At 32.4% G+C, this 25,304-nt stretch overlaps 4 protein-coding genes across 7 annotated transcripts; 2 read left to right on the plus strand and 2 right to left on the minus strand.

Moving 5' to 3' along the window:
- Nucleotides 1-51: 51 nt before the first annotated feature.
- Nucleotides 52-12,621, minus strand: LOC125052175 (pre-mRNA-processing factor 40 homolog A). Of its 3 annotated transcripts, none has more exons than XM_047652815.1 (18): nt 12,388-12,621; nt 12,062-12,280; nt 11,823-11,978; nt 11,550-11,698; nt 10,085-10,245; nt 9,608-9,735; nt 9,158-9,306; nt 8,473-8,584; nt 7,428-7,553; nt 7,014-7,143; nt 6,564-6,670; nt 5,644-5,749; nt 4,609-4,838; nt 3,779-3,976; nt 2,552-2,656; nt 2,183-2,353; nt 1,638-1,783; nt 52-1,220 (listed from the first exon to the last, which is right to left on the minus strand). In XM_047652815.1, exons 1-18 carry the CDS (start codon nt 12,388-12,390, stop codon nt 1,133-1,135), a joined length of 2,484 nt encoding a protein of 827 aa, XP_047508771.1. In that variant the 5' UTR covers nt 12,391-12,621; the 3' UTR covers nt 52-1,132. The 3 variants fall into 3 exon arrangements, with proteins under 3 accessions (XP_047508771.1, XP_047508770.1, XP_047508772.1); XM_047652814.1 differs by having other exon boundaries at nt 9,608-9,747; XM_047652816.1 differs by having other exon boundaries at nt 52-1,297; nt 9,608-9,747.
- An 810-nt stretch (nt 12,622-13,431) lies between these two features.
- Nucleotides 13,432-14,775, plus strand: LOC125052701 (barrier-to-autointegration factor). The gene is made up of 2 exons (XM_047653686.1): nt 13,432-13,714; nt 13,911-14,775. Exons 1-2 carry the CDS (start codon nt 13,589-13,591, stop codon nt 14,055-14,057), a joined length of 273 nt encoding a protein of 90 aa, XP_047509642.1. The 5' UTR covers nt 13,432-13,588; the 3' UTR covers nt 14,058-14,775.
- Nucleotides 14,776-18,684: 3,909 nt separating this feature from the next.
- Nucleotides 18,685-20,626, minus strand: LOC125052699 (magnesium transporter NIPA2). The gene is made up of 3 exons (XM_047653683.1): nt 19,766-20,626; nt 19,552-19,694; nt 18,685-19,397 (listed from the first exon to the last, which is right to left on the minus strand). The coding sequence occupies exons 1-3, from the start codon at nt 19,977-19,979 to the stop codon at nt 18,801-18,803; spliced, it is 954 nt and encodes a 317-aa protein (XP_047509639.1). The 5' UTR covers nt 19,980-20,626; the 3' UTR covers nt 18,685-18,800.
- A 409-nt stretch (nt 20,627-21,035) lies between these two features.
- On the plus strand, nt 21,036-24,886 carry LOC125052698 (ribonucleoside-diphosphate reductase large subunit). 2 transcript variants are annotated; one of them, XM_047653682.1, is made up of 6 exons: nt 21,036-21,278; nt 21,418-21,566; nt 21,688-21,776; nt 21,966-22,143; nt 22,229-22,428; nt 22,929-24,886. In XM_047653682.1, exons 2-6 carry the CDS (start codon nt 21,527-21,529, stop codon nt 24,810-24,812), a joined length of 2,391 nt encoding a protein of 796 aa, XP_047509638.1. In that variant the 5' UTR covers nt 21,036-21,278; nt 21,418-21,526; the 3' UTR covers nt 24,813-24,886. The 2 variants fall into 2 exon arrangements, with proteins under 2 accessions (XP_047509638.1, XP_047509637.1); XM_047653681.1 differs by having other exon boundaries at nt 21,036-21,274.
- The last annotated feature ends 418 nt before the right edge of the window (nt 24,887-25,304 follow it).

Here is a 25,304-nt window from a genome sequence, read left to right on the forward strand (position 1 = left end):
TATTTATGATGGTTGGCTTTTTGCTGTTAATTGTTAAAAATAAAACCAGAATTCTATACATATTGTTTTTATTGCATACTGTTTTATATTATACACTAAGATAATTATATAGTATATACAGTGTAAACTCTATAACGACACTCAAGGGACTGTGCATATTTTGACGTAAAGAGTCGTCGTTTAAAGGAAAGAAGAAAATTTTGTGTTAGAAAAAGAAAACGTTTATTTCAGACTAGTGTTAGTAATTACATAAAAAAAACAACTCTTATTTGAACGTTATAGCGTATAGTCTATTATTTTCGTCTGACGTCTTTTGATGCACCAGTAATTCTGTTGTATTTTTTTACTTATTTTATTCATAGCGATATTGAGGCATCTTCGTGATAAAGCACGTGCAAACACAATCCCAATTTTTAAATAAAAAACAAATTTCTTAGAAAGTTCGGTACGTATGATGTCGACAGTCGAGTTTATCACGGGCTAGGATAAAAAGCGACAAAAAAAACGTACAGCTATTTGGAGTGTATCATTGTATGGAAGACAAGCTAAACCAACCAAAGCCGAGTGATTTCAACTCTTTAGGGAGTTTGTCGTAAAATGGAGTTTACACTGTATATTGAACATAGGGAATGGACGTACATTCTCACCAACCGTATGTAACCTGCATTAAAGTATTTTGGCAACACTACGACGGTAAATGTCAAAATTGTAATATACATTAATTTACCTTAATGTAAAAGTAAAAAATGTTTAGTATCAGGTAATAGTAATTATAACATCAATCTATCTCGCACTTAACAACATCAATGTGTATTTAATAAAACATGCGTTGAAACATCTAAAACGTCAAACATTCACTTAACGCTAGAATATTTCTTACCTTACTGTAACACTAAAATTTCGAATCGGAAGTATCGGATTCGGAATGAGTTTTTGGCGTGATTTCAATAAAAGCGTCGCATTGTTTAGTATCGAGCGCGTCAGGCGAGCGTGTGGGGTCGGGTTGAGTTTGTGGCGTCACTGTCGGAGCGACTACGGGTGGGTGTGTCGGTAGTTGGGTGAGGTTTGTGACGGTGTGAGGCCGAGCTCGGCGCGGATAGTCGTTGAAGATGTGAATGTGTGGGACGCGAGGTCAGTCAGTCTCCTGCTCGTGGAGCTGGGCGAGCAGCGCCGCGCGCCGCGTCTCTAACTCCGCGTCGCTCCACACCGCGCCGCCCGACCTTCGCATTCACACACACACATTATTAACTCCGTAGCCCCCCTTAGCCCTCTACAACTAACACGCTCTTAGCGCAATCTGAAAATTAATTATTTACATTTTGGCGACTCGGTAGTCCTCGGTTCAGAGTTAAACAATAAAAAGTACAATCGGTTTATGCTATTTTATTTTTTTTACATTCGACCGCAATCAGTCCAGTTAGCTGAATCGATCGAAGATTCATTCAACTTAGAAAACTATTAAAGACCAGTAAAATAGCTGCAAAGTGAGAAATCGAAAAGTTGCTTCACTATGAAATAAAAGGCAAGCCAAATAATGAGCCATTAAAATAAACTGATAAACAAAAAAAGTGTTTGATTTTTAGCAAAAACAATCGAGGAAAGACCCTAAATCAATAAGCAAGGTAAATGAAAACTACCTTTCTTTTTTGTCTTTTTTATCTTTCTTCTTTTTTGGTTTATGCGTGACGTCCTCTTCGGGACTGGAGGGTGCTGAGCGCTTACTTTTTTTCTTGGGACGGACCTCTTCCTCTGAAATGCCACCTTCTTCCGGTGTCGGGGACTTCTGATTTGCATAGTCGGATGTTAAAAGTATAATTCTCACAATTCGTTAGGTTTAGTAAGAAGTAAATATTGTCTAAAGATACTGAAAAACTTCTTAAAAAAATATCTGTCGACTTTTTGCTTACGAATTTCTTCATATTGTACCCATATCTGTAGTATATAAATATTCACTATACATATTAAAACCATGAATAGCTAAACTTTTGTAGATTTTGAGTGTAGTTTAGTTCACGCTGAGTTTCTTTCCAAAAAACCTTCCTTAATGTGTATGTTCTGCTGTTAATTAGTTTCTAAAATAATATTTGTTTTATGTAATCTATACACAATACAAAGATACCAAAAGAACAGAGTAAAAAGTTTAATGAATAAGTTAGGTTAAATATAAGAAAGTTAAACTAACCGGTGGTGGCGAATGTTTCTTATGTTTCTTCTTGGACTTCTTGTGCTTCTTGTCTTCGTCGTCTGGCGGCGAGGGGGGCGGGGAGGGGGAGCGGGCAACTTCGCCCTTCTCTAGCGAACTCTCGCGCTCCCGCTCTCGGGACTCCACGGGGGACACCGATCGTGATCCCGACTGTAATTTGCATATTAATTCTACTCTCTCTCTCTTATTTTATTTCTTTGTTAACCTACAAATACATTTACCAAAATGTGGATGAAGTTTAAATTAAGGAGAGAAGGCGGTACCAGACAAGAAGTCGTAGTAATTATAACATAATTAAACCTACATTTCTAAACTTGAAGATTTTTTTAAGCATATTAGACAAGTTACCAAGGAATGAGAACGTGAACGTTTCTTTTTCTTTGACCTCTTCGCTTTCTTGGGTTTGGGATGATGATAGTGCATACAGCTGTCTTCTTGTTCATGTTGGAAATCCTACAAAACATAAAAATAATGGAAAATAAGTACGGAAAACCATGACATGATACTTTTCTACACTAAAATGCCTCGGAAATTAAATAAGAATCATATGATCCTTTTACTTACACTAAAGGCCGATTTACATTATCTTAGTGTTTAGGAGAGTGCTTTAGGATAGTACTTTAGTTGAAACATGTAAACGCTACTTGCTTTAGTAAACGCTACGCTAAAGAACTTGCCTTTCAAGTTGTACTAAAGCACTCTCCTAAACACTAAGATAATGTAAATCGGCCTTTACATCGCTAATGGTACAGTGGCTTTTCATGCATATCATACTAGAATCGTTATATTTACAATAACGAACAATTTAACACTTTTTTAATATTACGTAGATAACTACTTCAATAATAGTTTTGACGCACCCCATATCTGGCTAGTGATTTTTTAATTTTCAACATGGAAACATAACAAAATGTATTTGTGATACAAGATATAATTATAGAAGTGTCCTTGGATTGTTTCAGAGATAGAATTTTTTTATTAAAGTAAGTGTAAACAGAAAAATAATAAACGAAAATATAAACATAGCAATTTAGAGTACATACATAAAAGATAAAACAATTACAACAATGATTTTCATTTTGACATAACAATCTACATTTAGTTTAATAGAATTTCCATAATTTTATGTATGCTTATAGGTATTGCATCAGCGAAGAGATCTGGCTGGAACATGAAAATTTATTTGGGAAATGAGTTCGGAGCAAAGCAGATTTTAGTGTGAAATCACTTCGAAATAACGAAAACCCTTCTTACCTTAATCTATTATTATTTATTACAGTTTTGAATATCTAGATTGATACAAGAAGTTACATAATTTTTCGATTTACGGTTTACAATTTGACGTGAATTCAAAACTATTGATGTGATGACGAACTAGGATATTATTAATTATAGTTTGTTCCATTTGGGCTTATACAGATTATAATATGAAAAAAAATCTAGTTCTTGGAGTCTAATTTGACATGGTCGGAGCGGCTAGTATAGTATAGTATAGTTATAAATTAACTAAATTGTAGCTCGTCCGGAAAAATTAAATTAAAATATCAAAATTATATATAGAAACATAAAAATTACCTTATATATTCGTTGGCGGTCTTCTTCGTCTGGCACTGCCGTAAACTCAGCTGCGTTCAAATCGAGCTTCTCACGAACTTCACTCCACGACTGAGTGTGATCGACTTCGGCTTCACTTAACGCCCATTTAAATGAACTCTCTATCTTCTTCTGCGCTTTAGACTCTTCTTTTATCTTTTCTTTGTTCTTTGTTTCCGCCTGACAACAGCAGGGTTCCATTAATATATAGAATAGCTAAATTTACACTAAAATTTTCATAAATATAGAGAACGAATTCTTTGCAGGCTAGAGATTTATTGTATTTAAATTTATATGAGTTTCGGTATTCTGTATAGTATATGTAGTGTATGAATTAGCAAGTTGCACTAGATATATAAGTAAGATACATAACTAAATATATGAGAGGACGAGACCTAATGGCCGCCTTCCACTGCGAGCGGAATGGACGAATATGAGGTTAGTGAGTTGACCGAGTTTCGCACGGAAATGAAAATGAAAATGTATGAAAATCATCGTTACGAGTATAGCGGAGTCCGTAATGGGTCCGTTCCGCTCACAGTGGAAGGCGGGCATAAGAACCTAACAACTACGTAAAAGACGGAGCTACGGGCAGGATCAGAGGTTCAAGGTGGTTTCTCAAAGCTATCAGGCAGGCTTACCACGGTAATTAAGGCCTCGAAGGAGGATTCGCCACTTTGAGAGGGAGCGAGAAATGAATAGATTGAATGAGAATTCAAAGTCAAACTGAAACAATCTCACTTCATAGTCATAATGGGCCAAGATTAACGAGACAATAACGCACTAGAAATAACCACAGTTCAATAACAAACCTTTTCCAACAATGAGTTATAAGTTAGTTTAACATTTCCAGCATCCAACGACGCCGACTTACTATCTTCACAGACAATAGTCGCGAATTCCTCAAATGTCGTATCGGCCTTAACTTCGAACTGCTTTTCTTTAAGAATCTCCTTGATAACCTTCTTCTCGTCGTGGAATCGCGCTTTTAGATTCTCGACGTAAAATTTGAATAAGTCTAATGGTGTCGAACCGCTTTGACCTGCAATGGAATTACTATATAATGAAACAGTTTGAAAGTTAAAAAGTAACGTTAAATAAATATCGTTTAAAATACGGCGCAGCGATGGTAAACACTGGTAATATTCCAAATCTTCGCACAATTAATTGAGCACTCTCAAAAGTAATGCTCTCGCGTGATACTCGCCATCAATACCAATACAGTGACAGAAAGTTGACAAGTGTTTTTTCTTTAAGTTTAGGTATTATTTAGGTTTAGGTATATATTATCGTTAGTAATATTATTTATTGTTGAAAAATTTGTAAGGCTTTCGGTTCGTCGTTTCTCATCCATGTTTTCTAATAAAGAACATATTTATCAAGATGAAGAAGACGACACAATCTTATTTGTTTATAATTACGAGAATAAATTTAAATAAAATTACTCAAAACGTAAAAAAATGTTAATGAAATAATCAAAATCCAAATTACTTAAAATAAGCGTAAATTATTATTATTTATACATTAATGAGGTTTCCTAACTCTATGAATTGTTTTTTTCAACACTGAACTTAGCGCACTCTGCTGATGCATTTGAAAATTAATTCACGTTCCAATTAAGCTTCAGCATAATTCGGCGCAGGCTGACAGACTACAGACTCTTAGAATACGGTCCTAGGTTAAAACCAGAGAAATAATATTGCCATGGCTTAAAATGTATTTTAGATTTCGGCTTTTTAAAGAAATTTAAGATTAGTGAAGTATAGTTTACTTTTAAGCCATTTAATTTGCATACATACAAAATAGTATCAAAATTCGAAGACATTTTTTTTAACATGGGTATTTACCAAGCATGGCTGAAAATCTCATATCAGCAGAAATAACTGGATATAATTCCACCCACAGAGACATCGACGTCAACTTTCCCTCTTCGTGGAGACCATCGAGAAGTGCCTGTATAAAAAAAGAAGTATTGAATAAAGTAAAAATATGTTCGAACGTAAAAAAATTTGAGCCTTGGCTTTAGATTTCTGTATATTTTAAATAATTTAATGATGATATAATTTGCAAAAAAATTAAACTTACGTAACTATACTGAAATTTAATACAAAAGTTTAGATAAATTCAAATTCGAAAAAAGTTATTCACCGTTAGTCTATGGAAAAAAGAACCGTCGTGGGATTTGAGGGCGCTGCGTGCTAAATTAACTCTTTTGTGATGATGTATCACGTCATTATAGTTCGACAGCAAATTGATACCTAATGTGAAAATATTTTTTTTTCTTTTTCAAAAAACAAAATGACGTAATAATCATTATATTGCTTTGTAACACCACGCTGGTTCTCTTTCCAAACAAAGTCTAGAAAAGTTCATGAGGATCAGAGCCTTAGTCTGTAACTTCCAATAGAGATACAAAAATTCTTCTCCCAAGGTGACACCAGCGCTATGGATATTGAGAGAACTACATCAATCTTGCATACATAAACGTCGCGCTGGAGGTTACAGAGTAAGGGAGCCGTATCTATATACTGTAAGGCCAAAGCCCAAAGGCAATGTAAATTGTAATGTTACTAGACCCATTTCAAACTATCCTTGCTTCTTTAACAAGAAAAATAAATACTCTTGAAAGTTCAAAACATATTCAAATTTCAATTGGAAATAGGAGTATGTAAGACGCATTACCTTGTGACTGAAAACTTACTACATATCTTATAATTGTCATACAAAGTAACAAATTCAATAAAAACTGTAACAAAACATTTCTCACCAAAAAATTGTCTCTGTTCTTTCTCTGCTGGCGTTTATTTCTCTTTTTGATCTGCTCCTTTTCTTGCACAAACTCTGCTTCCAGATTTCGTATATGTTGTTCAAAAACTATATAGAGAAAATAAAATATATTGTTACGAAGTTATACACAATTAGAGACATTTTCAGCAAACTGAAATGTTATTTATGACCGTTTCAGGAGAAGCTCTAATCACATGTCAGTAAATTATAATTTTCATAAAGTTACTCTTGTTTTCAGGCGTTTTGAGGACTTTTACTACTATACCCTTTTTGATGAATCATTCCTGCCAGAGAAATGTGAATTGAAGTAATTAGTGACAGTACTTTGTAAATTTATTAGCGTGTTTCTTTTGAGTAAGTTGTGTCTTTTGTTATTATTATATTTGTTAAATTAGTTTTTTTATTCTGCAGGACTTGAAAAAGAAAATACCTATAAGAGCATCTTCTTTATCCATTCCAAGTAAGCTCACGTCGTTCTTAAAGGCAGAATTTTCTAGAAGCAACACTTGTGCTTCGCTCCACGTACTACTGTATGTTATTTCATTCATATTTTCTAGTACCTGTTAAATAAAATTTATTAAATTCTCAGTAGAAGATCCAGACACATTCTTATAAATGTTTCACCACCTTTCTCTTGTGACTTTAGAACACAAGTAATGGCAATTGATTATAATATAAAATCTTGTCATTTTCTATTTATACGCGTATTAATATAAATATGGTGTTATTTAACTACTTTTTCGGTAAAATTAACATAGAATTGCAATTAAGATTACAATACTATATATATATATATATTATATATGTAATAAATATTGTATGATATTGAAATGAGTTTCATTACCTGTGCTAACATTTTCATATTCCGTTTTTTAAGAGCTTTAGCTTCTTCCTTTTCACGTTTGGTGATTGTGAAAATACAATCTTCGTAGATATCACGACGGTCCGATTCGGGAACACAGCGCCAAATCTTTAAAAAATATTTAACGTATTAAAGGAAAGTCGCAGAGCGCTTGCGCGCAAATTGCTTAATGTATGGCAATGTCAGACACAGTTACTTGCCCATTAGAAGTGCATAAATACATTAATCTGAGGCCCAGACCGTAAAGGTTATAGCGCCGTTAGTATGTCTATATTATATATGTATATATCTATAATGTAACTATTTACTTAACATAGTTAACGATAGTATAATGTGTGGTACAGATGTTTAACGATAATATTAAATGAGCTTTTGCTTCTATCCACTTTTGTCAATAATTAATCGATCGCTATGAGGACATTTTGATACATCATTTATGTATAACCACAAAATTTGATTAGAACTTGTTAGAATAGACCATTTATTTGAAATAAATGAATATGACAATCTATTAATTGCAGCAGTCTTGAATGGTTTATAATAAAATAAACTGGAGAGAGTATAATTTTGAGACCATTTTATATAGAATATATAGTATATACACTGCTTTTAGTAACTGAAATGTATCATCGTTAACAGTAATTAGTTATTTGTAGGCACAGCAGGCCGATTACGTGCTAAGGGGCTTAAAGAATAATCAAAAACGTAGAAAAAGATTTTTCACATTACGACCCGTAATTCTGTTAATCCGATCAGCGGTTCAAAGCCGAGGCGTATATAGTTCGAGAGACTTTACGTTTCTATGAAAAGGTGAAGGAAATGAAAATTAAAAAAAAATTACCTATTAATTTTTATTGTTTTTATTAATGTTCAGGATCTTACCAGTATTAAAATGCCTTTGTTTTTTTATACGTTTTGTACCCAGTTTAGGACAATCAGTGGCGATTAGGAGAGATCTAAATAAGAAGAGAAGAGAATATATTTCATCGCCTGTTTTATTGTAAAGGCGTGAAGAAATAGAACTTACCTCAAGATTTCCAAACATATCTTCACACTTGTAATACTTGGTGAGGGAAGTAACACGATCACAGGTTAGTAAAAACTCTTCTAAGTTTTCTCTGTTCTTCTTTGTTTTCAATCTGAGTAAGATACGATTACAAGAAGACATTATTGAAGACGGATAATATCTCTATTATTATTGTTATTTAATTAAAGTAAAAATTTAGCTACACGTAACATCAAATCTAACCGAGAGTACCGAGAGTTTTTTACGCCGTCTTTTTCTCTCGACCTACACCCTCTGTCTTCTTTCCCGATGAGTAGGGATGCCTACAAATTCAAATTTAATGACGTGGAATATGTGATACGTGTATCTTGTGTTCCATAATAAACATATTTTATTTTTTTATTTTAACACAAGAATTTACATATGACTTTCTCAGTCCGTACTAACATATTGTATAAACATATGGGGAGCGGCCAATAAAACAAGTTTAATGGAATTAGAACGAGGATATAGGGCTCTTTTAAAGGTAATGCTATTCCGACCATCGAAAGTCGTTCAAGTATCATCTCAGTCAATTATTTTCCTTTAGGAAGCTGTATGTCCTAAGTGTAATTATTTAATATAAATTTTTCTGACCAAGTATTACTATAGCACGCAGTAATCGCAATTATATTTCGGATAATTAAATATAAATATTTTCATTTACCTCTGTTCCTCTCTTTCATCTTTTAGTTTTTGGGTTTTATAAGCATTAAATGCCTGTTTCTTTTCGTTTAATTTCTTAAATGACTGGTAGCGCGGGTCCTTAGAGATTATCTTCACACATTGCTCCCAAGTAGCATTTGATGCCACATTCTAGAAGCAAAAATATCTGTCAGTGTAGTCTAGTCAATAAAACTAACGTCTAGTTTCAATCTATGTCAAATCATTTCTGAACGAAGTCAACTATTTTTAACAGAGCTAAAGACAAGATTGTGACTTGAGATACGAATTAGAATATGGACCATATTTACTGTTTGTAAAGAAAATGCAGGCCTGTAAATACTATTTGCGTATTTGCACTACACTATAAACATTAAATTACACTGACCATTTGTATAAGAAGAACGACTAAATTAAATAGTATCTAATTAAAATTAAGATAAGTGAGACATACCCTCTCCCGTAATAATTCCTTGAAAGCCTCAATGGCCTCTTTCTTATCCTTGTACTGCAACTCGAGCGGTTGCTCTGTTGGTTCTCCATTAACCTGAGTAGGGGGAGCTGCTATTTCTTCTGGTTTTACTGTGTAGTATACTTATTAATTTTCAATTAAAACATCCTGATTATTAATATTAAGATGATTGAGAAAAAATAATCAACAATATTAACATGTTAATAAAGTTTCTCAATAGAAAATGGAGAAGACACACGCCGTCGAGTTTTAGCTCTAGGAGATGCCGATGTAAAATATTTTCTTAAACACTAGGGTGCACCTAGTGCTAGGTGCTAGTGGAATAGATTATGATTTCAGATATTATTTATGCGAGTTTAGACAGCTTAACGACTTTAATATTTTAATTACTATACGAACTGAGTTACATTATATCATGTATATTTTTATGCAATAATAACATTATTAGAATTAGCTTACTTTCATCTGGTATTGGGATAGCATTTGTCAATGAGGGGTCAATGGAGGCCAGAGTTTTGGCCATGGCTTCATCCAAAGCTGAACTTCCTGTTTGAGCGACTAGTGCAGGAGAAGATGGCAGAGGCACTTCTCCAGCTGTCATATCAGCATGTAGTCCTGCCCTGTAAATTGTCATAGGAAAATCAATAAATTCTATATTTTTAATAGCAAACATCATCAAAAATTTGTGTTATCTAAAAATACATACAGGAATCTAATAAAACAACAAAGAAATATTTTACCTAGAGGAAATTTAAAAATATGTTGATAATCTTTAATAAGTGTTGTGGTATTAATCTATTTAGAAGCCAAAAAAGGGCATGGCTATTAGAGACGATAGAGCGGGAACCCTTGTAGGCGCCCGTACCAGATAGTTACAAATAAACTGCGCTCCACCTCTTACAGTTACTATTGAGCCAGACCTGCTAACCAAGGTCAAAACATTTCCCCGAGCGGAGTACCCCAGATCTGCACCAAGGGAAGAGCATCGAACACGACGAAGCCATGCCTGAGGAATCGTCTTCGGAATTACAGACAGCAATAGAGCGGGTGTCCACAAAGAAAACCGCGCCTGACAGCGTGCACGGGCGAATTCTAGTCCCTACCCTCGACGCTTGTCTTGGCGTGCGATTTCGATGTCTCCTCACAGAATGCTTGCGAAAAGGCCACTTCCCTTTGGCATGGAAGACTGGACGACTGGTGCTATTAAGAAAGGGTGGAAAGCCCCCGAGTCACCCTCAGCGTATCGCCCAATAGCCCTGCTGGTGAAGCTGTCAAGCTGTTCGAGCGGATTTATTGCTGATGCTTGATGCTTGTAAATACATTGCCGGTCGTATTTACAAGCATCTAGAGTCTGTGGGCCCTAACACACACGAAGCGCAATTCGGGTTTAGAATTTTATTATTTATATACACTAATCCTCCTCCTAAGCCTCCTTATCATTTAATTATGTAACATTTTTATTATGTTAACACAATGAAGTGTTCATAAATAAATAAATAATAAATAAAGTAAATTTGTTATGATTGCTTATTACATAACAAATTTTCTAATTTTTGGATTGGGAGGGTAGTGTTTACATCATATAATAACTTCTTTTTTTACAGGACAAAATATTACTATAATAATTATATTCCTTGCTTCTTCATGTAAAACTTACATGTACATATCATCATTTTCATATAAAGCTTTTAAGCCGTGATATTATCTATGATTTATGACTTTCCATTTTTCAGCATTACAATTTCAAAAGGGGTTCTATTTCTACAGCCATTGTTGTACAACAGTTGTTGACTAAACATGTATAAACAGCTTTTATGAAAGACTGAAATATCTTCAATCTAATTTGCAAATTGATCTTCTCATAAAACTAACTACATAGTCTAATTTTTCAAACTAATATTATAATTATTATAACAGTACATACTGTGCAGCTTCCTCTGCCTCAATTTTTTCTTTAATTTCTTGCAATTCTTTTGGAATTACCCAACTTGACTCTTTTGTCTCTATATTGTGATAATAAACACGACCAGCATCTGTAGTATATTCCTTCCAAACGCAAGAAGACAATAATTTCTATAAACAAAAATGTATTTAAAATTAATCTCTCCTATTTTACACAATTTATTTCTTCATAGCAAAATAAATAAACAAGTATGTGGAGTACAGTGAGAATATTTCTTAAGAAACTAATACTTGCCTCTGCAGGAGTTTTCAAATCATCTGGCTTTTCCCAGAGGCTCTGTTTAGTAATTGAATTATAATAATATGTGCGTCCATCAGGAGCTTTGTGCTCTGACCATGGACTAGTCTGGTTGGCCATTGGTGATATTTCAGGTGCTGGTGCATTCAAGTCCTGTGTTCATATAATTATAATTTGAAAACTTTTATGTAAACAGCTTGACTTGGGTGTATTGGAGTGAATCAATAGATACTTACAGGTTTAAATGGTGGAAATCCAGGCGGAGGCATAGTAAATGAAGCCATCATTGGAGGATAGGCCATTGGTGGTGGAATAGCACCCATATTTGGTGCCATTCCTGGAACAGGTGGCATGGCTACGGCTGGCGGCATAGGTGGTGGTATGCCACCTATCATAGGCGGAGGCATCAATGGGGCTGAAGCCATCATTCCAGGAGAGCTGGTTTGTGATGCGTCCTATAAATATATAAAATAATTAATACCAATACTTATTTATGTAACTAAACATACAATATTTCAATTACGAAGGACTGAATTTAAAGCTGTTGCTACATATAACTCACCATAATAAATTAATCCTCGCAGGTTATAATCTTATACTATAAATCTGGAAAACTCCAAGATTAAAAAAATTATCGGTTCTGACAAATTTCCACATTAATTTTATGATAATATTTAAAAATCGTCAAGCTTTGCTGGCTACCACCAGAAAACATTGCCGGATTATTGATATTTGATTGTAATTTGTATTAAATATTAATAGCATGTATATACAGATGTCTTTTGTAAAGTTTGTATAGATCCACAGATTAAGTAAAATTACTACTTTACTAGCACAGAGTACTTACAGCACAGTTACTTTTACATTAGAATAAAATTAAAAGACGGAGCATTTATTCACTTCAATTTAAAAAAATTACATTTGATTAATACACCAAAACGCATATTTTGTATTTAGTGTTTTTGTGTTACTTCAATACGCTTAAGCAAGAATGGGTAGTGAAAATGAGGAAGAGTGACCTGCGCCAGGTACTCCAAAAAGGAAATAAGCCAAAAGAGGAGAGCTTTCTGGAACAGAGAGGAACAAACACAGAGTACAGAAGTATCGTCCCAAGAAGTAGGGCCCGGTAAAAACCAATTTAAAGCCAGGTGCAGGGGCCTCATAGCCTAGCGGTCTTATTAAGTGGCAGCTAGGTGAGGGGTACCGGGTTCGATTCCCGGTTCGAGGGCAAGTTTTAACTGAATTTAAATTTGTTCTCGGCCTTTGGGAGTGCTTAAACCGTACATGGAGGACACGGTCGAATTTCTAAAGACAAGCATGAATTTTAAAAAAATCCTTTACTTGACGCTGGCTAATGCACAAATCGTGCCAAAGCTATTTAAAAAAAAGCCAGGTGCACTGTTTGTGACGTCGAAATTGTTTCAGAATACGGAGTTTTAAAGTTACACTCTTTAAGACAAAGGTAGCCATTTTAAATGAAAAGTTTCCACTTTTATGTTATACTATCTTTTAATTTCAAAATTTCCTTTTAATACGATTGTTTTGTACTCGGTGTACGATTATGTTTTTTTTTTCATCTGGCAGCCCTGCCACTGACGTTGATTCAATTGTAGTTTACCAATGTGAAATGTCATATAACTTCTTATGACGCTTGTTTAATAGATCTTAGTTTTGTATAGTTTACCGCGCAACGTTAATAATAGTTAAATAATTAATTATTCCTGATTACTAAATTAACCACTGGTTTATAAAACGATCCTAATATGTCGAGCACATCGCAAAAACATAGAAATTTTGTTGCTGAACCCATGGGTGAAAAACCTGTCACAGATTTAGCTGGAGTGGGAGAAGTTTTAGGAAAGCGGTTAGAAACAGCAGGGTTCGATAAGGTTAGTATTTTTAGCTTTTGATTATAGTTTGAAATTCATGACAGTCTTCTAATAATAGTTGTTTTTATCATTCCTGTGTAAATTTCACTTTACAATAATTATTAATACTATCTAATCAGTATCTCTGATCTGACAAATGTAAACTGTTATTGTTTCCTATTTATTTTCTAACTGAATTTACTATGTATTGTTTCAGGCCTTTGTAGTATTGGGTCAATTTTTGGTTCTTAAAAAAGATCGTGAACTATTTCAAGAATGGATGAAAGATACTTGTAATGCAAATTCAAAGCAATCCACAGATTGCTACCAGTGCCTAAAAGACTGGTGTGATGAATTCTTGTAATATCTTACACATCTTTATATAGTAATGACAGTGAAACAAATCTCAACATTCAACTTATCTGACATCTTTTAATGACTAACTCATCAATTTTGGGCATTATTGTTAATGATTCAATTGCTGTGACATCTTTCATGACCTCTATGAAAGTTCTCTAGATTACCTTCTTGTATTGTTATATAAATTAAACCAGTTGTACTATGTGTCCAAAGCAGTGTTTTATAAGTAAATAGTGGTATTGAAGTTATTGCTATGATTTCTTTAAAGGCAGATACTAAAAAAAGTGTAAAATATATACTATATAATAGAATATTTTTAATAAATAATGTAAATGACTAAAGTTCTTGTAACAAATTAAACTGTTTGTGTTGTAACTAAAGTTATATAATTATGCTAGCTAATATTATTATAATTTTTATAAGGAAAAAATAAGCGTACTCCTTTGAAAGGCAGACATTATTGATTTGTAAGAATACAGAGTTATGAAGATAATGACATACATAAGCATGCAGGTTAACCTCCCTTATTCCTAAAATTTGTATGATTAGCCTAATTAGCTTGAGTACTCTATTTTAAAGAAAAGAGACAGATAAGTACTTTAGTTAAATTGGTGCTATTAGACTAATTTATTTGTTATGAATTAGGGAGTAATATTATTGTATTAACCCTGTATTACCACATAATGTCTTTGTTAATTGAAATAAAGCTTAATAAAAAAATATTTATTGTGGTTTCGTAAAAAAACCTTTGCAATAATTTGCCTTACATGTTTTATACAAAGAGAATATTCTTAACAAAAACCATTTTTTTTTTAATTTGCAGAAACCATATTTAAAATATCTGCCTTTAACTTTACAAAAAAAAATTGTAAGCTTAACTTTTATATTTTCATAACTAAGTGATCATTTAAATAACAATATTTTTTATTTAACTGATTTTAAATGTAAAAGATAGTATTAAATAATATCAAAGAAATGGGGCTTTTGGATAATTTACATATAAAAGTAAATTTTTATATAATACTGTTGTGGTAGTTAATTACTATATGTATCTACTAATTTAAAATTATTACCTTGATATACAAAGACCTATATATCTATATAGAAATTGTGCATGTGTGACAAAATAACCAAACACGAATAATTGCCTAAACTACTCAACCAATTCTTGAAAACCAATAGATTAAACTTAGATTGGCGCAACATTCAAGCTTTAATTAAAACAACGATCCAGAAAATGTTATCAACATTACAAATTAATGTACCTAATTAATAAATATCTTGAAAGCTTTATTCTTCATTCTTTGTTAACAAACTCCAAGCATCGATTAGTCAGGCCGCACACCAGGCATACATTTGTTAATTACGTCGCCACAATCGTTGCGCTACAAATGTATTGAAAATGCGCACATCGGAATTCGGAAGCACAGTTGTAGCGTGGCACCGCTTTGAGAATGTCGACATCATCGTCTGATGACGAAGATTTCTTGATGTGGCGATTAATGAGAAAAAAAAGACGTTATTGGGTTCATCCGTTTAATCAAGATTGCACAAAGTACGGGAATTTCAAAATTTCATTAAATTTTTCGCCAATCTTAGTCCAAATTATTTATGTAATCCGGCTGTTACTATAATCATAGAGCGTGTGAATGTATAATACAGGTTTTTTTTCAACCTCTGCAATAAACTCTACGTAAAATTCAATGTTGTCTTTCATATTTGCAAACCACTGCGACACAAAAAACGAACGTGTTCGATCTTGCATTTGTGTGGCGCGGACACCGTCTCGCTACAAAGTGCGCTCGCCACAAATGTTTTCTCGGTGTGCGTGCTCACGTACAAATGTATGATGAGGGCTTTAAATGTGGCGCTACAATTATCGAGTTACAAATGTATGCTTGGTGTGCGGCCTGACTACGTCTTTATTTCATTACCATGCAATTGTGAGACGAAATACTATAGGCTACGATTGACTTAGAATTATGAAAAACAGATGGCGCCATAAAATCTTAAATGTATCGAATCGTGAGTTTCTAAAATGTATTTAAATAGATTATAGAACTCGATGAGAATGTTTGAATTCAACTATTAAGGCGTTTGAATTCAACTTAATTACATACACTTCCGCTTTTTCGTAATTTTATTGTCGAAAACGCTTCGTTGACACTCACTTCGTTCGCAGCCAAGGGACATGGTGCGGGTCAGACAGTTTCAGTAACGTTTCGTTTCACTCTTGAAAGTTGCCGCGATTTAAAAATTATGACGTAATATTTCAGCTGTACCACATTCGTAATATATCAAATATTTGGCCTAGCCGTCCACTGGTTCATGCCAGATGGCTGATTTATTTAAGCAATATCATCCAGCTACCAGAGTGATAATAGATAGTACAGAAATACTCATATCAAAGCCAAATACCTAACAGCACAACAAACAACATTTGGTAGCTACAAACACCACAACACTTTAAAATTCTTGGTGGGCGCTACACCTGTTGGCCTGATATCGTTATTTTAAGATGAACATGCATGATTTACCAGTGACCGCCAAATAACTGAAAGAAGTTCCTTTAAGCTGTTAGTGATGAAAAATATGCAATAATGGCTGACCTTGGATTCAATTGTGTTATGGTATGTTATTTTAAAGAAGGAATTGAAAAATAAACGTACAAAATAATCAGTGGGTTTTATTGTTTCAAAGTAATTCTTATAAATATACCACATAAAATTTGTCCAATAAATTCTTTTCAATGAATATTAAAAAATATCCAATGTGATAACCTCGTGACAAGATCTGCCTTTCTTCCTGTTAATGAACCGCCCCGAGTCTTCAATTTTGCTTTTAATTAAGCAACAGTTCATGTCGAATACATTATTCAGAAGTTTTCATTTGTAAACACCTTTTTAGATTTACTAAATCGTATCTAAGATTTACGTAAAAGATTCTGAAAACTGACAGCGTATTGTTATGGGTCAAGCGATGATAGCGACATCTGCAATTAGCTTTGCGTTTTCTTCTCCATTGGCCGTTGACCACCGAACAGCGTGAGCAGTGCTACGAAAAGACACACTAACGTCTTTTCGTAGCACTGTCATGGTGTCGCTTATTCTCTAGGCGACACGAACTGTCATTTTCATACAAATTTAGTTTTCTTCTTTCTACATACTGACTACTGTTAAGGCATCTTGAGTAAGCCCCCTATTTTAGAAAACTCTGGATTATAAAGATTTTTATTTTATAATTTATATAATTCTGCCTGATGATCATACTTTAGCCTGAATTTTCAATATATTTATTATTGAGAAAAATTGCTAGTCTATTATAAAATACAATTGTCTTGCTAAATATGTAACGGTAACAATGTCTATTACTATTTACTATTGTCTTTAGACTCTGTGGTTAGAATCAAACAATCTTCGTAAAAATAACATTCAAATGTGATTCAAATTACAAAACAATTAAAAAATAGATAGATACCAAAGTTTTAGTAAAGGAAAATGATAATTCTTCTTACGCAGGCTTTTAATTTCCTGGCTACAGTTCTACAGCAAGTGTTATATTTAGCATCTTTCGTTGGACAATTAATTGTGATAACACTATTGACTCTAATAAATTTTATATTTCGAAGTTTAAAAAGTGCTTTAGTGTTTTTTCAAATCGTATACGAAGACAATGTTTTTATATTAACAGAAGAATTACCAAACTATTTATCATTATACTTTGAGACTGTACATGTACAATACTTGCATATTAAGAGTGGCTTGTGGCTACTGTCCAGTGAAATAATATTTAAAATTACCTGTTTCCTTACATCAATCAGTAATTTAATCGATACATTACTGTTAATATTTTTTGAAATATTTATAATTTTAAAAAAGACTTTGTTGTTATTGGGAGATGCACTATGGATATTAATAACATTTATACCATTTCATTTACCATATTTGCTTAGAGTACTAGTAAATTATATCAAAGAATTTATTATTACTTTAATTATTGATCTGTACAAAAGTGTATTAAAGTTTACAAATTTTTTATCAGATGTGCCTTTTGAGTCATTCATTGGCATTATGACTGCTATAGCCTTAATACGCTTTTATATAACTTTTCAAATTGAAATACATTTGGAGATATGGAATATATATTTTGCTATTGTAAGGAAGTTGTGGTATTTATACTATTCAGTTTATAACTACTTTATGGATACAAATGTTGCTATAATAGCTAGAATTGCTAATGGAGAACAAATTATGACAAGAGATATCCCACCAGAGGATGTGGAGGAAATAAATCCTGCTGATGCATTATGTGTTATATGCCAAGAAAGACAAAAGTGTGTATTAATATTACCATGCAAACATGTGTGTCTTTGTAGGGAGTGTTGTCTTCGCCTTTACGGGTATCAGCGTACTTGCCCTATTTGCAGAACATTTATTTATCACTCAGTAACAATTTATTTGTGATATTGTATTGTAATACAGATCTGGTTCTCTATAATTGGAATAATATGTAGGGGAAATAAAATTTAATATTTTATAGAATATTATTTATCTTGTGTACCTTCTTCTTGTCTTCTTAATTTTCCCTTTGTAAAAATTCTAGCATCTTGTGTCAATAAATAAAAAATATTATAGGTTATTATATTATATTTACTTGCTTTAAAGTATACCATCCAGTTTGTTTTACATATATCAATACACACTATAATATATAGCCATAATTATGCTATAAAAATTATTGATAACATTTAAGTAATATTATTTTTATATCGTATATTGTGGGAAGCTTTATATAAATTCAATGTAAAAACTGCAGAAATTAGTATAATAAAACCAATGGCACAACCGATAATATCACCAATCTGCATGTAAATCCACTCATCAAATAAAATGCCAGATGCAACTATTACTAAAGTTGTAAACATGACATAATAAACAGGTGTAACAATGTTACTATTAAATATGTCTAATGATTTATTTAAATAATTAATCTGAATAATTATGCCTGCAATAGCTACTATAAATATTAACCAAAATATAAACATATCAGATTCATGACTGTTTATTCCATCTCTAATACCAAGAGATATAGCCTTACAAAACACTACAGACAGGCTTCCTATGGCAGAACAAATTATAAGATATACTGTTATGTTAGTTTTTCCATATTTTGGAACTAACGAGTACTTTACAACCATAAATAATATGATTATAGAAAATACATATGACAAAAACAAAGTATCACCCAATCTCACTACTAACTCTGAAAATGTTTTAATATTATCACTTTTAGGAGAATGTACAATTAAGATAATAGAACCGATAACACAGAGCACACAACCAACCTGAAAAAGTAGAATTTATTGTTACTGACATCATGCATCTTCCCTAAAACGCAGAAAATCAAGAATAAAATTATAAAGTTTTTTTAAAGCAAATATGATCAACTACACATTTGACAGGAAATTAATTAAAAGAGAATAGTTATATTAAAAGTACCTTTCCAACAAAATGAAGTGTTTCCCCAAGAAATTTAGATGATAATACTGCAGTAACAAGTATGCTCAGTGCTCCAAGAGGTGTGACCAATGCTGCTGGTACAAAAGCATATGCTAGGAGATTTGCTCCCTCTCCAATTCCCACTGTACAAAGAATTTTCCATGTATTATCAGCAATATTGAAAATAACATAGTAGTAATTGATGTTTATTTACTTGTTAATAGTCCCAGCCACCACAGCCGTTCTTTTAAATATGAATAACCCCCAGATGAAGCTCTCAAATTACCTTCTAATACTACTCTTTTTAAGGCTTTCTTTTTGACAATAAAACTTATGCCAATAAAGACACTAGATGAAATCGCTAAACTTAATCCAATTATGTAGGATATATATTCAGAGTTTTGTTTAGCCATATAGTTATTTGCCATAATTACTGTGTCTTGTACCACTTAATTAATTCTCTTGTACACCTTACAATATGGTACAATTATATTAATGAATTAAGAAATATTTTTTTAATACATCTGTTATAATTAGGATAGATAATTAGGTATATTTCCGAGTCAACCCTAGAATGATAATATTAATTCAAAGGATTTTCTTCAAAGAGGATCTATAAAACGTCACTTAATATGATATTTCATGCACAAGCTTTAGCCTTTAAGGACTATCGTAAATACACGCAATGATCTTACGCCGACTTTATACCCTTTTGATCGACTGTTATTGACCCGTGACCGCAAAGACATCTAAAATCGGTACTAGTACTAGCATTAGTCTACGACAGTCGACAACACAGGATTCAGGAATATTATTTTATTGATTTTACCTTTTTTTTTTAATGAAGTACTAGAGTATGGCTACAAGATTTTGACATTTATTATGGACAAGTAAAAATGTGATAATCAATCGAAATTATTGAGATAAGATCACAGGATTCGATTCATATTAATACAACAAGGTATGTATTGGAAATCAATCCAAAAGTTGTGGTTTGGACACTGAATTGCTTTGTTTGTTACTTAAAGGTAAACATTTCGAAACTTTTTTATAAATATTGGTGTTTCCTATTAAAACTATACTAATATGAAACGCCTGAGAATTAGAGTTTAGCAACTTTAAAATAATATAGATATTACATATATGCTATAATATTTAGTTTATGTTAATAGATTAAATTTTTTAAATTGGTTTTATTATTTAAATTAATATAAGAATAATTTAATTTCTGTTACGTTTTTAAATGTTAAATCTTTTCTATTCAACTCTTTTTATATTTTATTAATTTCGATTATTATTATATTTAAATGTTGTTATTTCATTTAAAAAAATAGATTGTTTTTTGTTCTAAAATGGGATCTAGTGCATCACTTAAGGATACACAAAACAGAGCGGAGAAGCCGGTGATTTAAAAATTTTAGCACTATATATTAGTATTGCCAGCTTTACTGTTTCTGACTTCTGTTTCTTCTTGTACTGAGTACTCATGATTTTCCCGCCAATTTTATATGTCAAAGTCCCATAAACGAGTTAAATCGAAATCGCGGTTTATTATATTTTATATTACTTTGTAACTTTCGTGTACATCTTATTCTTAAAGTACTTATTCCCATCTGGCATGCCTGTGCTAATTGTTAACTTGAAATAGTTAACAATTTTCTAAAGTTTATTCCTAAAAAGTTGTATATCACGTTTAGACTGACGTTTGTTGTTAATTGAGAAAGTACGTAAGTGTGTACTGATTTCTTGATATTCCATTACATTTACACATTTCAAATGAGTTAAGCCGAAATATATTTTTTCTACATTCTATACCTATTACCTACCATTCGTGTTGTTCAAACTTTAAAAATATTGTAATTTCAGCATTCCAGGAAAATACAACAATTGGAATTCTATTTCACCAACTAGGCACATTTTTCTATCAAAAAAATTCTATAATACATCAGCAAATTACAAAGTATTAAAGTTCACAATGGTTGGAAAAATGAATAAGTTATACGTCCTCAAACGTGGTAAGTAATAAACGTGGTTTTAAGCCATTTAAGGTACACTTGAAAAGTTATTTAAGCTACTTTTGCTGTCTTTAGTTATTATATGTAATATTATATTTAAGACTTTTAAATTTTAAATTAGATGGAAGGATGGAAGAAGTACACATTGATAAGATAACATCAAGAATAAAAAAGCTTTGCTATGGGCTTAACATGGACTTTGTAGATCCAGTAAGTATACAAGTTTACTTCAAGAATTATCTGTAACATGCAAATTTTACATTATATTATTCAATATTCAACTTATGTTATGTATAGACTATGAATCTTCATTCTTAAAATACTTATTATCAAAGTATGACACTGTTATTATTGGGTATATTAATTATATCAAGATCCTGTGATTTTATTTATGTATAGGTAAGCATAACACTGAAAGTTATAAGTGGCATCTATTCTGGAGTGACAACAGTTGAACTAGATAATTTAGCTGCAGAGATTGCGGCTACAATGACAACAGATCATCCAGATTATGCTGTTCTTGCAGCTAGGCTTGCTATATCCAATTTACATAAGGAAACAAAAAAACATTTTTCAGGTAACTGGTGATCATTGCTATTTAAGAATAAATATTAAATATTAATTTTCATGGGTAAATAATCTTGTCTATATTTTATTTACAGATGTTATGTCTGATTTATATAACATTATCAACCCACATACCAACAAAAAGGCACCCATGATATCTGATTTTCATTATAATGTTATTGTAACAAATAAAGACAGATTAGATTCAGCAATTGTATATGACAGGGACTTTAAATACAACTATTTTGGTTTTAAAACTTTGGAAAGATCATATCTTCTAAAGATTAACAATAAGGTGAGTTTTTTGCATTACACCCACTCTCAATAATGACAACAATTGACTAATAATGTGCATTTTAAGTTGCTAAAATTAGTAAAAACTGGGCAGCTGTGTACATTATTTTGTCGCTTTATTATCCTAGCCCACAATAAACTCAACTGTCAGCATCATGCATACGAGGTTTCTAAGAAATTAATTCTTTTGTTTACTAATTGGGATTTCTTGCATGTGTAGACTGTTGTTGACCATGTATGACTTATAAGTAGGTGTCATGGATAATCTATATGTTTTCATATTCTTAGTTGCTCACCAACTTTCAACCTGCAAACATGGCTAGTAAAAGAAAATCACTGTGTAAATTATCAGAATTTTCTTCTCTCCAGTTAACAACAACTCTGTATAATGCTATAAAATTCACAGCCCCTTCAGTGTCGTTATATTGAGTTAACATTGTATGTTTATTGGTTTACCCTATTGTTAAGGTTTAGGCTATTTAAAAATGTAATTTTTTGCAGGTTGCGGAGAGGCCACAACATATGTTAATGAGAGTTGCAATTGGTATACATGGAGATGACATAGATGCTGCCATTAAGACATACAATTTGTTATCTGAAAAATACTTTACTCATGCCAGTCCAACTCTTTTCTCAGCAGCAACACCTAGACCTCAGCTGTCTTCTTGTTTTTTAATTGCTATGAGAGATGATAGTATTGAGGGTATATATGATACCCTAAAGCAATCTGCTTTAATATCAAAGTCTGCGGGTGGAATTGGTCTTCATGTTCATTGTATAAGAGCTAAGGGAACATATATAGCCGGAACAAATGGGGTTTCAAATGGCTTAGTGCCTATGTTAAGGGTGTACAACAACACTGCAAGATATGTAGATCAAGGCGGTAATAAAAGACCAGGTGCATTTGCTATTTATTTAGAACCATGGCATGCTGATATTTTTGAATTTTTAGACCTCAAAAAGAATACAGGGAAAGAAGAGGTGCGCGCAAGAGAGCTTTTCTATGCTCTTTGGATTCCTGATTTATTCATGAAGAGAGTAGAAAAGAACGAAAATTGGAGTCTCATGTGTCCTCACAATTCTCCTGGCCTTGCTGATTGCTGGGGAGAAGAATTTGAGAAGTTGTATGAACAATATGAAGAAGAGAAAAAGTATGTTAAACAAGTTCGGGCACAAGTTTTATGGAAAGCAATAATTGAAGCACAAGTAGAGACTGGAACACCATTTATGCTGTATAAAGATTCATGTAACAGAAAAAGCAATCAACAAAACCTTGGCACAATTAAATGTAGCAATCTTTGCACAGAAATTGTAGAATACACCTCGGAAGATGAAGTGGCTGTCTGTAATTTAGCATCAATAGCTCTCAACATGTTTGTCAATGAAAACAAAACCTACAATTTTGAAAAGTTAAAGGAAGTCACTAAAACAATAACCCAAAATTTAAATAAAATTATTGATGTGAATTACTATCCAGTTCCAGAAGCTAAAAATTCAAATATGAGACACCGACCAATTGGGATTGGTGTTCAAGGTTTGGCCGATACATTTGTTTTAATGCGTTATCCATATGAAAGTGAAAATGCAATGAAATTAAATCAACAAATATTTGAGACCATTTATTATGGGGCCTTAGAAGCAAGCTGTGAATTGGCAGAAAAAGAAGGTGTATACAGCACTTTTGAAAATAGCCCTGTCAGTAAAGGCATTTTGCAATATGATATGTGGAATAAAATACCTACGGACCTTTGGGATTGGGTTGCTCTAAAAGAGAAAATTTCTAAATACGGTCTTCGTAACTCTTTACTTCTAGCGCCTATGCCGACCGCATCCACAGCACAAATTCTTGGAAATAATGAGTCATTTGAACCATTTACATCCAACATATATCAGAGAAGGGTTCTGTCAGGAGAATTTCAAGTAGTGAACCACCATCTTTTGAAAGATTTAACACAAGCAGATCTTTGGGATGAAGACATGAAAAACCTTATCATTCATAATAATGGTTCAATTCAAAATATCGAAAGAATTCCAAAAGAAATTCGTGACTTATACAAAACAGTCTGGGAAATTTCAGTTAAAACGACGATCCAAATGGCAGCCGATAGGGGCGCATTTATCGATCAAAGCCAGTCTTTTAATATTCATGTTGCTGAACCAAATTATGGAAAGTTGACTTCTATTCATTTTCATGCATGGAAAATGGGGCTTAAAACTGGAATGTATTATTTGCGCACAAAACCAGCTGCCAATGCCATTCAATTTACGGTTGACAAATCAAAAGTCAAAGTTGAAAATGGTAAAGTTGATAAAGATGAAGCTGATATGTCAATGATTGCATGCTCATTACTTAACAAAGACCAATGTCTAAGTTGTGGTTCTTAGTTTTATTACAAATAATTTTTAAGAACTAAAATTGGTTTATGTTTTTGCTTTTATAATAAATGCTTTTATAATCATATTATGGTTTTACTTTTCCCCACATAACTAGGTATTATATATCCATTTATTATATTTTTTTCATAAAAAAATCAGTAGTAACGAAACGATATTGAACAAAAACATACATGGTCTATTCAATACATAGAAAATATTCGGTATACCATATTATGTCGGTTACCCATCTCGTTTACTTGCGCTCCAAATGCAACTGTAAAAATAATATTTTAAAAGTATCATCAGCAGCCAGTTGTATTTAAAACCCGCAGAGCAATAGCAGCATATTTTATAAATTGTATAAGCCCGATTAGAAAATACTATAAATTTCATATACCTACTAGATATCCATGAAAAGTTTTGAATTATTATTATTATACCTAGGGATGTGACATTCTGCATAAAAAAATCGATTTTTTATTAATCGATTATTTTTTTATT

Source organism: Pieris napi, chromosome 9 (assembly GCF_905475465.1).
Source record: "Pieris napi chromosome 9, ilPieNapi1.2, whole genome shotgun sequence".
Classification (NCBI taxonomy): domain Eukaryota; kingdom Metazoa; phylum Arthropoda; class Insecta; order Lepidoptera; family Pieridae; genus Pieris; species Pieris napi.